Source organism: Onychomys torridus, chromosome 7 (assembly GCF_903995425.1).
Source record: "Onychomys torridus chromosome 7, mOncTor1.1, whole genome shotgun sequence".
NCBI classification, from domain to species: Eukaryota; Metazoa; Chordata; class Mammalia; order Rodentia; family Cricetidae; genus Onychomys; species Onychomys torridus.
In genome coordinates, this window is record NC_050449.1 from 64,803,558 (window position 1) to 64,819,580 (window position 16,023).

The window sequence follows — 16,023 nt, forward strand, 5'->3', positions numbered from 1 at the left end:
GACAGAAGCTCAACCTGGAGGTCCGACAGGATGGCAGTTGTTAACAGAAGAGCAACCGAAATTCCCAAGTGTTTCTGGGTGCGGTTGGAATGGAGGAGAGGAGAGGGCTGGAAGGAGAACCAGGAACCAACCACGCAGCCCAAGGCAGAGGAAGCCCGCGCCCTCCGGCACAGCTAGGCCGCAGGGCCGGCAGAGGGCAGCAGTTGGGCGGAGAAGCCCGGCGGGGGCCGGCGCGGCGTCGGCGTCGGCTCCAGAAGGTTCTCCTTGGGACTGAGCGCGGGGAGCATCTCTCACCCCACCCGTGGCCACGCGCCGTTTTGCGCCACGCGGAGGTCTGGGCGAAGGGTCTCTCGGGCTGCTGGGGACCCGGGGGTGGGGGGACAGGAGAGGGAGGGCGGAGCAGGGTGTCGCGGGGTTCGGGGGGGACCTGAGCTCGGGGCAGCCCGGGGCCGGCCGGGCACTAAGGCTCGTAGGGCCGCTCTCTCCGAGCCCGGTCCCGCGCGAGGCGGTGCCCCGGCCGTCGAGGTGCCCCGGGGGCGGCCGCGGGAGCGTGGGCCGCGGCCTTGACCGTGCGGGGCGAGCGGCGCCACGCGGCCGCGGCCGTATGCAAATGCGGGCCGCGGCGGGGCGTCCTCATGGGCCGGCCCCCCGCGCCTGTGGGCCCGCACGTCCAATAAGAAGCGTCGCCGCTTGACACCTGCCTATATACAGCAGAGCGCGCCCCGGCCGCGCAGCGCCCCGCGCACACCCACCCGCGGCTGCCCATGACTTCCAGCGAGATCGCCATGCCCGGCGAGGTGAAGGCCGACCCCGCCGCGCTCATGGCCTCGCTGCAGCTCCTGCCGTCGCCCACGCCCAACCTCGAGATCAAGTACACCAAGGTAAAGCCGTCCGCGGACGCTTTGCTAGAAGCTTCCTCCGGATGGCTTCCGAGGCCGGGGCCCGGAGGTCGCCTGTCATCCCCGCGCCTCCGCGGGGGAACTACGATGCGGGCTTCCGAAGTGCCGCCGTGGCTTCGGGGAGCGTCTCCGGGGAACCGGTCCCGGCCAGAAGGCAGCGCGGGCGGGGGTCGCCGTCTGCGGCGGACGGTGGTGACGACCCCATGGGGCCGGTTGGGGACGTGGGGTTCCTCAAAGCAGACTTGGGTCGGGTTCTGGGGTCCCCTGGGTCTCCGTAGGGCGAGCCGGGGTCCGGTTCTGGGGTCCCTTAGATATCCCTAGGGCAGAACTAGGCTTGGTTCTGTGATCCCTCGGATCTCAGAGCAGACTGGAGCCCCGGTTCAGCCATCCCCCCAAGTTTTCGCAGAGCAGATGGAGTTCCGGTTTGGGGGTCCCCCAGGTCTCCTCAGCAGGCCAGGGTCCCGCTTGGGAGGTGGTTCCGTTGGGTCTCCTCAGGGCACACACTGGGGTTCCCCGCCAGGCTGGCTTTGCAGCCCCGCGTCGCCCCGCCGTCCTCCGGGTCCGGGCTGCGCGGCCGCGCAGGACCAGCTTCCCTCGGAGCCGGGTCGCTGAAGGTCCTACAGATTTCGCGGGAACCTGGCCGAAACGAGGTAGATCGATGCCAGGATTTCTTCAGGATTTTGTAGGCAATGCTCATTTTAGTAAAGGGAAAAAACTGAATTCGCACAAATTAGCGAGCTCACTTTTGCACTGAAAAACCTAACTTTTTTTTTTTTTTTTCCCTATTTTTTCCCCTAACGAATTCTGACATCTTAGGTTTGCCAAGCAGGAATTATTGTTGTTAAACCGCATTAAAAAGCAATACGCGCCTGCTACCCGATGTAAATTCCCCTACCACCCCGTTCTCAGGGGCGAAAAATCTATTTTAACCATGAGGTGAAATTTGTGAAATACATACACAAAGGGATTGAATGTTATAGCAAAGAGGCGGGTGTAGCATTTAAAGCCACATTTCTTGGGAGTTCATTTTAAAAGTCTCTTACTGGATTCCCATCCCTACTTCTAACTTCTGCCAATTAACTCAAATGCCGCGTGCACACACGATACAACTAATTCGTGCTCAACCGCGGGCATTAGACGATACATGAAATGTTGTAGAGAACTTACGTTGTTCTGTGACACTGTGATGGTTGAAACAGAAATGCAAAAACATCGCTTCTGAAAATTTGTTGCATTTCAGAATCAGGACCAGTAGGATTCGTATTTTTGAATGTGGATTTAGGTGGATTTAATATACCTGTTAGCTTTTAGATGGTGTGACAAATTTTTGAAAGCGGTTTTAATGAGGGTCGTTACTGGTTATAGCCCTTTAGGCATTGTTTGCATAACAATAGTGCCAGTGTGTGGCACATCTCCGGGTTTAGGAACAAGCCAGGGAAGTATTCACATAAAACTTTTGTTTTATGAGGGTCCCTAACCTCTTCTGATGCGCTTTGGAGATCTTAAGAGGCAAGGTCCGCACGTGATTGTAGAGGGTTTGTTTTAGACGCACTTTTGATCAGATTATCCTAACAGCTCCTGAAAGTCTGCAGTAGATATCTTTTTCAGAATTTCATTTGGAAGCTCCTCCAATTCTCCTTTTCTCTAGCCGCTCTCTTCTCTCTTGTTCTCCCCCAGTAGGAAAGACAACTGATTTATAGCTAATTGGAGCCTTTAATGTCGGAGTCTTTTTAGCTCCGTGAAGACTTTTATCCAGTATCCACTTTCCCACTTATTACCAAGAAAAACAATCAGAAATGAAATAATGGATTGTAACGCGATTCTTTAATTTGTGGGGAGGAGGCATCTTATTTTTGCCTTGACAAACAACCCTCATAAATGCGGAGCAACACTAATCTACAGGCGGGCTCTTTCACAAAAACTTGTAAAATCAGGTATCTGTGAACATTCCCGGCAGCTTCTGTCCTCTGCTCTTTAGTGAGACTTCTAAATTTTCTGAGACGGGAATTACGAACAAGCAGTTTTTATTTTAACAGAAAGAATAGTGACTGCTCTTTTGGTAGCCTACGATTTTTTTTTTCTTCAAAAGAAAGAGTTGGGAGGTCTTTTTAAAAATTCATTCATGATTAAAAGTGAGGGAAATTATATCAGAAATTTCACAAGAATAGTGAACACTGTAGATGGGGAACTCCTTTTGTGCTATTTGTTAGGAAAAATTTAAAGTGTAATGTAAATTTTATTATGCCTTAGGCTCTATTGAAAAACAGGAAACAAAACATTTGCATGAAATAAAGGTACTAGAAAGCAAGTAGATTTATCATTCATCATTTTGTCCTGTTAAACATGTCCTTATTGAATAATACTACAATTTGATTTTTCTATGTGATTTGACAATCAACATAAACAAGTGACCAACATAACTGATCAGATTATGAGAATTTATAAATATGTTCTTAGAATAATTTGCATTTGTGATCCTGTATTTCCTGCAGTTCTCATCATTGAATTTCTTCTTCTAAAAGAATTTTGCACTTTTTAATAAGGAATGGCAGAAATGGTCAATATTATGTTAATGGCATTGTTTGTCAAAGGTTCTGTAAAAAAACGCTATGAAAGTGAAGTTCAGTCTAGAAGCATTCTGAAAGCTAAGTGTGGCTTTGTATTGACTTTTAAGTAATTGTGTTCCCTTAAAAAATAAGTCGCCTGCTTCAAGTTCTAGTATCTATTTTAGACTGAGGCTAAATGACAATAATACCTTTGGATATGTCTGTTTTCTTTTTCTCCTATACAGGACCCTAGACCCCACGTTTTTAAAGTGATTCTTACTTACTAAGGAAGATGGCTTTTTTTGTTTGTTTGTTTGTTTTTCTAGACTAATAGTCAGAAAAGCAGTACTTGTGTAAAGCCTGGAGGGCACCAGTGTGGCGCTGAGAGAATGCATGCTCCCTGTGTTTTTTGAAGATTGCTCTTAGCTGTGCTTTTCTCGGTTTTTCTGAGTTGTTTCTGTTTCATCTGTCTGGTTTTTATATTGCTGGCCATATTCTGGGAGCATCCATGTGAAACTAAGGCTCAGCCTTCTCCTAGGAACCGCTCCTAACTTTGGGGAGGGGAGGGGTCTCTCTTCTTCTCCCTCCTTTCTTTCTCTATCCTTTCCCAGATTCCCAGGTCTTTAAAACATTTCTCTTTATTCCACTGCTACTTTTCAGGTTTCTCTTTCATTCTAGCTCCACTTTTGGTGAGCAACTGAAAACTGTCCATAACTGACATCAGGCAAGGTTCTGTGTCCCCCCAGCAGTTGATGCTGGGAGAGGCGTAAGGATCCAGGAAGAGGAAGTTTGTTGAGCACTGGTGTGCTACACTAGCAGAGGCAACACAAAGGGCAGATCACTGGGAAAAAATAGAACAAATGTGCACTTGGATACCTACTGTTTATTCTATTATTCATTCATTAAACACCCCTTTTATAAGTGCATTCTTTTTGCTGAGGTCAATTCCAGCTCAGTTCAAAGGGTTTTTGAGGGACCATGTTCCTAACAGGAGTGCAAATTGGATTATGGAACATCTGCCTTCTAGGAACTTGAAGTCTTATTAGAAAGATTGTGTGCCAAAATTTTCTTCTCAGCACAGGAGTAGATAAGTTAACCAACGTAATGATAATGTTTGCAATGTCACTTGCATTTCCACGGGGCTTATTAGGGCTTACCTAGTACTTTCATACACACACACACACACACACACACACACACACACTTTAGTTCTGTGAAATCTTTTGAAGGAGGGTAAAAATAGAATTAACTGATAAGGAAGAACTTGGCCTTGAAAAACTGGGAGTGCATTCCTTGTCATACTCTACTTTTCTTATTTATTACACTTCTTTAAAAATGTAGAAAGATTAAATATTCATTTTTGTTGCTTCTAATGGAAACATGAGGAGACCATGAAATTGATCTACTCCACTTCAAAGAGTCACCTTTATAATTTTTCTCAAGATACATTTTTATCTTAAATGTATTTAGGTATCCTTGAGCATCTGTATGTGTACTACACTTGTACTACATGACACCCAGATAAGGGTGTCAGATCTTCCGAAGCTGGTGGTTGGGAGCCACTTGATGTGGGTGCTGGCAACCAAACACAGACCCTCTGCAAGAATAGCAAGTGTTTTTAAAACCACCAAGCTGTATCTCCAGTGCCACCTTGATAATTTTTGATTCAATGACTTTAATTTACTATTGTTATTTTTGTTGTTCGTTCCTACTCTGGGTCTTGGATCTTGCCATTGTGGATCTCATTCTAAGTTTTCATTACAAATCTTTATTCACGATGGTTTTGATGATAAATTATCCATCTAGCTCCCTGTATATAGAAGACTTTTGGTTTAGTTTGGTTTACCTTTTCAGAGTCTGGGGGGATGACTCAGTCAGTGAAGTAGTTGGCCTGCAAGCCTGAGGGCCTGAAACTCTGTCCTCAGCACTCAAACATAAGCTGGGTTAGACAGCCGGCAGTATGGAGACGGAAGGGGTGGGGATATCCGGGCTTGCTAGCATGCTAACATGGCTGAGTTGGTGAGCTCCAGGTCCAGTGAGAGGCTCTGCCTTAAAAAATAAGGTGGAAGTGTCACCTTTAATCCCAGCACTCGGGAGGCAGAGGCAGGTGCATCTCTATGAGTTCGACGCCAGCCTGGTCTACAGAGCAAGTTCTAGGGCAGGCTCCAAGACTATACAGAGAAACTCTGTCTCGAAAAAAACAAAAAACAAACAAAAGGTGGAAAGCAGTCAAAGAGGATACCTGACACTGACCTATGGCTTCCACACCCCTTCCATACCCAAACACATACTTTTTAAAAATAACTATACAGCTTTTTGATGTTTTTTTATCATATTTTTTTAGCAAAGAGTAGCTAAACAGTGTCGTTATGGGACTTGGATTAGATAACTCTCCTGAGGCCCTGCCCCAGTGCTTTCTACTAGAGGAACTGGGTTTATGGAACCATCATGTGCTGAGGCACTTCTGTTTTGTAGAATGATGAATAGTTTTCTATTTCAGTGTAGACTTAGGAGCCTGCTCTGTGAGGTCTGACTTCAGGATAGCCATGCTTAAGAAAAGCCAGACAAGTAGAGTTGGTTCTTTCTCTTTTCCATTAGTGAAACTGGATGATCCAACTGTGATCAAGCCAATAAGCATTTCATGGCTTAGCACATGATTCCCAGTTCTGAGTCTTTCTCAGTGGAATAATGAGATGCATATACTCACATGTGTTTTTGTGTTTTTTGTTATTTTACTAACTGTTTACTGTGCTCAACAGACTGTATACACCCACCTGGTTTTGTAAATAAAGTTTCATTCCAACACAACCCTGTCTGTTCAATAGCATATTGTCTATGGTTTCACTGGGACTTACAGTGTCAGAGTTGAGTCCTTATAGCAGAGACCATATGGCCCACATTTTTGGAAAAAGTTTACAAGTCCTTGACATCGAAAAAGAAAGGCTTTGAGTTAAAATAGGCCTTTGATCAACTCTTGGTAAGGCATGCCTGTATTGACTGCATGGCCAGCTAACATATATTGAGTATGTGGTGTCAAGTATAGTACCAGTAGTCAAGAGTATGTGTAGTGTCTTCTCTCAAGGAGTTTCTTTACCGAGTTTCAATTTCTACACTGATCAAAACTGAAATAGCAGTACCTGCTTCTCAGGGCTCTATCAGGACTAAACAGGAAAGTACATATCCTGACAATAAGCCAGTGCAAATTCTGTGTGTTTTTTCAGACATAATGATTTCATTTGGGTCATAATTATATTTGTAGTTCCAAACTGAAGGTTGCCAATTTTAAGAAAGAACAGAATTGAATCCTTATATATTTGCAATATATTTTTACTAAGAGAGTCTCCCTGGATGTTTCTTCACCATGGTCATATTTATCAAAAAGTCACTAAATCGATTTCCCAGCTAGTGTTTCAGTAACAAATTCTTATCTGATATGTGAGCCAAGATTTGATATTAACATGCTGCATGCAATATGCTCAATTGGCTGAACCTAAATGCCAAGTTATGAATACTTTTAAAATAGTTTGAGCAAAGATGTAGCCAGGTCTCAGGAGGCAGTTATCTTTTGGCAATGGAAAAGTGTCTTTGATTTATGTAACCTGAAACTGAAGAAACTTTCATTGGCTTTGACTATCCAAGATAATGACTAAATTTGGGAGTGGAGGACAGTCACCTTTCAGAAACTAAAAACATCTGCCAGTGACTAATTGACAGCCTTCTTAGCCTCTTTTTAATTTCTTGACTTATGGTGACAGGTCATTTGAGACCCTTCATTTCTTATCAAACACAAATCTAATGCTGTTTTGTCATCTTGGCTAAGTTTTAATTGCCTTTCAGACATTCTCAAAACACTACTCTATGCTGGGGGGATGTCTTTCTGTACACTGCGAAAATGTGTTGATATGATTGGTTAAGAAAGAAGCTGCTCTGGCATATGGCAAGTCAGATTACAGCCAGGCAGGAAATCCAAGAGAGAGACAGGAAGAAGAAAGGCAGAAGGGGGGGAGGTCGACAACAACACACCGGACTGCCATCTTAGGAGCAACATGTAATGAGATGCAGGTAAAGCCATGGAATATGTGGCAAAACATAGATTAATAGAAATGGGTTAATTTAAGATATAGGAGCTAGTTAGCAAGAGGCTTGCCATAGGCCATACAGTTTGTAAATAATATTAAACCTCTGAGTGATTATTTTATAAGTGGCTGCAGGACCCCGGGGCTGGATGAGACCAGAGAAAACTTTCAACTACAACTCAGTGTAACCTTTCAAATATACTAAAGTTTCCAAGTTGGGGATTTCTTATCTCTGGTATTTATTACTTGTCTTGTTTTAATATTGAATTATATTTCAACTGTTTCCCTTTAAAGTATTAACATTCCTAGTAGGCGAGCTCTCTACCAGCAAACTACTAGAATCTTAACTCTTACTAATGTATTTACATCAAGTATGTATCATATGATCTGAAAATATTTTCAGGCTTTGGAAATTCCTGTCGGAATAATAATAATTGGGTGGTTGCAGCACCCTAGCTTCTGCTGGGCCTTTTATGCTTGCTTCCCTGGGACTATGCCTGGGAGTTCATTGCCCTCCTTGAAGTGTGGTCAAAAATTAGAATAGCCTGGGGTATACATTCTCATTTTTATTCTAGAAAGGAGCCTTCCTGTTACAGCAGTTGGGCGCTGGTACCTTTTGCTGTTATCTGTTCAGCCTCCTTACCTGTTCACTCTCTGACTTTTAGAGAACCAAAGTACAAATGGTTTCCCTCCCTAGATCCTCAGAAAGATACAGTTGATTATCCAGATGAAACAGCAAGCATTTTCCTCTTATTTATAAGAATTTCGGTGAACATGAGTATGAAAATCCTTTCTGATACTGATTATTAAAGATGAGAAAGCATTTCAAAATAGTTAAAAGATTATATTTATATATGTAACCATAATTTTCATTCATCCAGCCTAAGTCTGTTTATTTCCAGTCTGAGACTTCAAGCACTTTGCTTCATCGATTTCTAAGATTTCCTGAAGGTTAAACCAAGACCAAGTATTACAGGTCATGAGTCCCTTTCTAAAATAGAACTACCTCCAGGAAGTAAGTCTGGTAAGATAATATGAATTTGGCAAGCTCACTAATAGACAAAAACAACTTTGTTTTCTTTTTCTCCAGCTTATACCATAGACTGGGTCTGCTGATGGAAAAGGTCAGGGTGAGAAGACGCAATGACAAGGTTTTGACTGGGAAATGATGTTAGGAAATGCCTGTGTGGATTTATGGGGACAACTGGAGGTCTTCTTTCCATAGGTGTAAAGTTTGGACTTCCTCACCAAGTCCTTTGTTGAGGGGAGATTAGGAATCAAATATGAAACTTTGGTTTCATTCTCAACCAAACCTGAACTGAGCAATTCTGTCTCATCTGCACTTTAGAGTCTGATGTCTACTCTAACAATGTCACTTAGTGGAGAGGCTATTCATTTTTGTTTTTGCTTGTTTGTTTAGATTTGCTTATTTTATGTGTGTAAATGTTTTGCTTGGATGTATGGTTGTGTACCATGTGCATGTCTAGTGCCCAGGAAGGTCAAATGAGGGTGGTAGAATTCTCTAGAATTAGAGTTATGCATGGTTGTTGCCGATGAAAATTGAACCCAAGTCCTCTGCAAGAAAACATGCTCTTAACTGCCGAGCCATCTTTCTAGCTCCAGAGTAAGCTATCCAATTTTATTGCCTAGGGCCCATTTTATTTGTAACTGTAGCCAGAGTTATCCTTTTGCTTACCTAAAGTTGCTTATTTGTTTATTAGTTTATCTTTTGTACAAAACATTGGTAGTTAAACAAAATGATACATAGATGTGGTCATCACCAGGAAAAACCTGAAGAGAATTCCCACTCAGCTGCTGAGTAAGGATGCACATTAGTGACTTTCATGCATGATCACAGGATAAAACTGAGTCAAGTGCTTGAGGTGTCAAAAATAAGGCTTGGCTGAACAGTCAGTGTAGTGTTAGATATATCCAAGAGGAGTCAATTATATAGAAAAGTATAGCTGGTAACACAAGTGTGTGTGTATATGAATATGGTAACAGTTCACAACATAGGCAATTTCTTCCCTATCTCAAGTTGAAGCTGCTCTAATAGGAAATTCATTTAACATGCCTGACCTATCTGACATCATAGCGTAGCAGCAGTGTGCTGTAGACAAAGGGTTGTGTACTCCAACATGTGGCTTCTAGAGCTGCTGCTGCCATCCATAGTCACCTGAAGGTATCGTTTGACATCTTCCCTGCCTGGGAAAAGAGCAACATTTGCAGTGCAGTTTCTGCTGAATGCGGATTGCTTTTACACATAAAAAGGAAAGTTTAAAGTGAAGCCATCACAAGTTGGAGACCTTCCGTAATTACTGAGTCTTAAAGAGTTGCACTGAGACCCTACTGCCAACTCCTTCCATCCCTGTTTTCCTCAGAGGCATTAATCTTTATCTTATCTACACATAGACGTATCCATAAACAGTATGGCGTTGTTTTAAAACACGATACAGTATTTTTTATATGTGGCATCGTGCTGTATATATCTTGTGATATATTTTGCTTTGCTTTGCATCGTGTTTTCAAGGTTCACCTGTGTTGTCAGGTAGACCTGTAAACTTATTCATTGTCATAATTATATATTGTTTCATACTGTGTCTATATCCTAAATTTTAATTTATTCAACTATTGACATTTAAAATATTTTCAATATTTTGCTATAAACATGGCGAGCAGTCTTCACCATGTCTCCTTATCTAACCGATGCCAGAGCTCCTAGAACATGTATACAGGAGATTTGCTGGCTCATGACTGTATGCTCATTCAGTTCAGCTCGGAATGCCAGGTTTGTGTCCAGTGTGATTACGTAAGTTTCCATCTTCACTAGCTGTCAGACATCTGCCCACCAGAGTCCTCACTGCTCTATATCCTCGCCTGTACTTGGGTTCTGATACTTGCCAGACTTGGCAATCCTGTAAGGCTGGAGTATCATCTCAGGACTCTTTTAATTGGCAGTTTCTTGATTTCTTGTGAGATGAAGCTTCTTATATACTCACATGCCATTTGGCTTGTCTTCTATGTAAACTGGCTAGGGTTTTTTTTTTTTTTTACTCGTTTTCTATGTATATGTGTTAGTGTTTTATAGTACTTTTTCATATTCAGGATTGCAATCCTTTGTCAGATATATAATATGCAAATATTTTCTTGCTGACTATATTCTTTCTCTGTCATTTATCTTTTTTGTCATAAAGTTCTAAATTCAAATGAAGAAATTTTGTATCTTGACTAAGGAATACATTATAATTTTAAGTGTTTTATATTGTTATGAAAGTTTTGTTTTTATTAAATTAAAAATTTTGATTTTTATATTTGTGTCTTAATCTCCTTGGAATTGATATATGTTTATGTGCAAGGGCACATAAATATGAAGAACAAATGATGTAGTATATGGAAAGTTAGATATATTAATGGGTACATTATTTTGTTTTGTCTTTTAATTCTGTTCTGTGTAATCTTGTAATATAATTAGGAAGTCATGTGTGGTCTCCAAGCCTGGTCTTCTCTATTATGGGAGACTGTAAGAAGTTGATGGGTAATTTTAATAACACTGGTTTCTCTAACCTACTTCTAAGTGAACTTATTGTAAAACACTGAGCTAAGGATTATTACAGCCCCTTCATTTCAAGCCTTAATTCTTCTCATGGTCTGACATTGCCTGTAACTGTCAGTGCTTAAATGTCAATTAGTGTTGACTCCCTCTACAGGACTGGCTTGCTTTTTCTGTCTCTCACTTTGTCTCTCTCTTCTGTGAGCGCGCACACACACACACACACACACACACACACACACACACACACACACCACTCATTTTTGAAAGGTAAGTAAACAGTCCTTAATTATAAGCTGCTTATTTATAGGTTATGGAGAAAGCATGTATAGGTGACAATTTGAAAAATAATGTCTAGTTCAGAGTTCTTTTTTAAAAAACAAAAAAACTAATTCAGGGGCCAGAGGGATGGTTCTGTGATTAAGAATACTAGTTGCTCTTTCAGAGGGCATGAGTTCAATTCCCAGCACCCACATGGCAGCTCACAACCATCTGTAACTATAGTCCCAGGAAATCTGATACCTTCTTCTAGCCTGCTTGGGCACTCATGTGTGTGGTATTCAGACGAACACTCATGTACGTAAAATAAAAATAAGTAAAACCTCAAAAATAATCAAACAAACAAAAAAAAAACCCCAACTAATTTGGAACAGTGTTTTATCCTGCCCATTTAGAAAATTTGAATTATGTCTTACCATCAGAGTTGAAAATAAATCATAGTACTTTCCATTTTAATATACTTTAACTCATTTTAAAAGCCAAAGCTGGTATTACACATTTACCTCTGTGTTTGGATTCTGCAGGTGATACAATTCATGCAGCTGTGCCTATGGTTTCAGATTCTCTGCCCATGACACAGAGTCCAGTCCCTCTGGATGTAGTGCCATATAACACCTAACAAAGTTGGCTGCATGATTTATTTTTCAATAATGAACTTGTATTGTCTATGTGCCCATATTGCTTATTTGTATTTCTTTGAAATTGTACAACTTTTGTGTTAGAGATTATACTTTTTTCTGTGTAATTCTATTACTAAATTGCAAACTCTTACATATCAGGATTTATCAAAAGCATTGAGCTCCATGTGTAGCAGTGAGGATGCTTTAAAAATGTTTGCTGAATGAATGCCTGCTGTATAATTTATTATTAATAAATAATTTATTATTAATAGCTGCTAAATGGGCACTGCTGTACCTATGAGTGTATTTAATTCTTATGGTAATCCTATTATATGAGTATTATAGTAATCTCTCCCTTTTCCAAGTGAGAATATCGAGAATATTTCAATTAAATGCCTTTTTCATGGCTCATCAGCTATAGTAGGTAACAATGCCAGTATGCTGTCCTCTTCTTCGCTGTTGGTAACAGCAAGAAATGCACAAGAACTCTAAGAAAGCAATACAATTTGGACCGTTAGTTCAACTGACTTTTAACAGTACATTTCAAACCCAGCTCTTAGACTACAAATACCAAACTTCCAGTTGATCAGTGTTTTCTGTAGCCACCAGTAGCAACAATTGGAATGGTTAAAAAGAAAAGACCAAGGGAGTAAACTGAGACAATTTGACATACTAGGTATGAACCACCTGGGTAGGTGTGATTCTGCAGGTGATGGTAAAGACAGAGGGTGTTTGGGATTTTCACAGGCTGGGGACTCACACACTGCCCTGAACAACACCTGTTCACCTGCTTCTTTTTAATTTAAAAGGTGCTCTTCTTTGTTATGGTTATGATGATTTCCTTGGCAATGAGGATATGTGCTGTGAGGCTGTTGAATGCTCACATGTATTTTGCATTCCTTTTTTGACAACACCCCCACTCCCTGAGCCAATGATTTTGTATAATGGCTGGCTAGGAGAGCTGATTCCCGTCAGGTTCCATGGTTACTGCATGAACCTGAGCATGAACACAGAACAGAGCAATCCAAGCAGTATCCAAAGCTTTTTAATAGAGTCAGTGGTAGAAGGAGGAGGTCACTGGGGGCATGACTGCATTTTCATTGGAAATTACTAAAAAATCCTATGCAAAGAAATACTGTTTGTTAGTTGTATCCTTTGGTGGGATCTTAGAGTATTACATTTGTCTTCACGTCTCCACAGGTCTACCCCTACTCACTCTTTTCACCTCCTTTTATTCTTATTCACTCGAGACTCCTCTGTGTGTCAAGGAGTTTCTCTCAGAACAGACCTTGGTGATGGGCAACCCTGGATAGACTCATTTACCTGTTTTCATAAATAGCTGATTGGGCTGGGCAACCTTTGTGGCTCTCTCTTCCAGCTGTTGGCCTAAATGGTGTTCAGGGAAACCAGAAGCAGTGAACCTGGACTAGCCACATTTGACTTCTATGAGCCCTCTTGAGAATTTAGTAATTACTTAATGGATTGAATTGGTGACATATACTCTTCCAGATAACAGCCTGGGTTGCATTAAATTAACCTTTGCAAACGGGTATTTATTGGTGTACTCTTAAAGGACTACATGTGTTGGCAGTAATTGCTCTTCCGTGTTCCTCTATGCTGATAGGTATTTGCACTGCATGGAATTTTTCTCAGCTTAGAACCTGGGTGGTAGTTTCAGCCATTTAGTGATGTGTGTCATTGTGTTCGGCACACTGAGCAGAAATCCTGTCTTGTAAACAACAGGGAGACTAATGAGGCTTGCCCACATTCGGGTGTCATTACCAGGAGTTCCAACAGAGAAAAGGAGAAGGCTTAGAAAAGAAATGCACAGAACAGGGATTTGGGGACCCTTGATGATCTGCTTTAAGCGGGGAGAGCATTGCTCAGAATTTACTGAAGCTGTCTCTACACACATACGGGCAAGAGAAATAAATGTTTTGCCCTTAATGAGCTTGCAAAGTCACTAACTTAGTTTTCCAAGTTGATAGTGTGGGTCTGATTTGTGTTTCTGATTGTGAATGGCTTAAAGAGAAAGACCTGTGAAATAATCTGTCTTTAGCCATGGAGCATGCTGTTTCCTTATTTGTTATCATTTCAGTCAACTAAACTTTAATACCAATTTTAGCTTTTCAACTTTGGGAGTTTCTGCTGTCATTTTTTTAGTAAAAACTACACATAGCTTCTAAGCATACCAAATCTCTTACAAGAAGCCTCCCAAAAGGTAATATTTGAGATTTAATTCTAATATTCATCTCTTACTACTATTAAATGATGTATATGCTTGATGATATTACACCAAGGAGTATAATTATTGCTTAATGCTTACACTAGTTTTCTTTCTGGACTTGAGCTTTTTTGTTTTGAAATTAATTGTTTTTTTTTTTAATTTAAAATGTTTTTTTTCCACACAAAATATTCTTTCCCCTCTCCCAACTCCTCCCAGATCCTCGCTACCTATCCAAGTTTATGTTCTTTCTCTAAAAAGAAAGAAAGAAAGAAAATAAAAATCAAAGCAAACTAAAAAAAGAAAAGACAAGAACCAGTAAGACAAAAAATACCAAAACAAAGCACAAAGTGCCCCCAAAACATGGAGTAAATTTTGTGTTGGCCCTCTGATTCTTGTCATGGGATCCGATGTTGAGTGTGGTTTATATATCTAGTAACACTCCATAGGAGAAAACTGATACTCATAAGAGCACATGTCATGGTTGCTTTGATACATTGTATTACCACCACCCCCCCAATTTTTTTGGTATTTGAATGAATGAATCATTGAGCACACAATAGAAAATAAAGTTGCTTCACTCATTTGTGGGGTCACTAATTGGTAAAATGTCAACCAGGAAGTGAGTGTTAGGCTATCATTTTGAAATAACCATCTTTTATGTATTTCTTCTCAAGAAAACATATGCATCTCAAGATGGGAAACTCTTCTAGCCCCATCTGCTTGACCAGACCCTTGGAATGGAGCCTCTCACTGAGGGTACACATACAAGAGTGAACAAGGCAGTACACGGGACACTCAAGGATTGTGATGTGTCTCTAATGTGTGTGCATTTAGTGATTCATCATGTAACCTATTTATTCAACTAACAAATAAGCAAAGTCATTTGATTTCTTGTTGAGTGTCCCAGTACATTTGGTCCTGGGAATAGGAAGATGCTTTATGGCACTGGATGACAATTTCCGAGACACCATTTTATTACTTATAAAATACAGGGGATAGAATGAGATGCAGATTTATTTATGTACTTCTCTAAAGAACTAGAAGGGCTGTTTTTCCCTCCTGTCCCAATGCTTTACAACTCTCCACGCTCCAAGACCCAGAACCTGGGGTTAAGAGAACAGGAAGGACAATACTGAACTTGTTCACACTTAATTGTCTTTCTGGGGCCAATTTTGGGATGCTTTTGTTAAGAATACTTTCCCAAAGATATAGTGGTAATTACCAAAGAGTGGCCCACAAAACCCTCTGTTAATGATTCTCCTTCTATACATGAGTGGTTTGCAATGCAGTAAAAGTTCATTGAGTAAGAATCAGTTTGAGATTCTCATGGTTTTTTGCTGTTGCTTGTTTGTTTCTTTAGTTTATCAAAAGACAATATTTTGCTACATACAAAAGAGACCTCTATAAAAATATGCCCAACAGAAATCCTGTGTTTCTCGTTGGCTAGAGTTACAGCACTAGAGAGAAGAGCAGTGGCTGCAGCCAGGGAAGGTTTGCAGCCCCTTCTGAAAACTGTTTCGGCAGCCTTTCTGCCCAGCTCAGTTCCTGAAAGCCACAGAGAGCCCCGAAACTCTGAGGTGAGAAACCTTGTCAGAAGCTCACCGCTTTTCACACAGTCTAATAGAGACTTAGCACTTGGCAGGTCAGTGCCACTGCGATTTGTCTCTGACCTAAGAGTTCTGGAGTTCTTCACATCAAAACCACATCTTGCTGAGCTGAGATCAAACGCGAGAAGGTAAGGACCTTGTCAGTGATTTATCATGTCAGGGAGAGTGCTCAGGCCAGATGGGGCCGCTGGGAGTGAAGCTGACATTCCAGCAGCTTCT

General features: G+C 41.4%; 1 protein-coding gene across 2 annotated transcripts in view; it reads left to right on the top strand.

Annotated features, from left to right (window-relative positions):
• Positions 1-282: 282 nt before the first annotated feature.
• Positions 283-16,023, top strand: part of Aldh1a2 (aldehyde dehydrogenase 1 family member A2) — an 81,872-nt gene continuing 66,131 nt past the window's right edge. Inside the window, exon 1 of one of the 2 annotated variants that reach the window (XM_036192984.1) lies at positions 283-332. Coding sequence is in view for 1 of the 2 variants with exons in the window: in XM_036192982.1 (XP_036048875.1) it covers positions 765-881 (117 nt within the window). In the remaining variant the exon portion in view is untranslated. Of the gene's footprint in view, positions 333-711; positions 882-16,023 lie in introns of those variants that run through there. The other variant, XM_036192982.1, reaches the window with a different exon arrangement.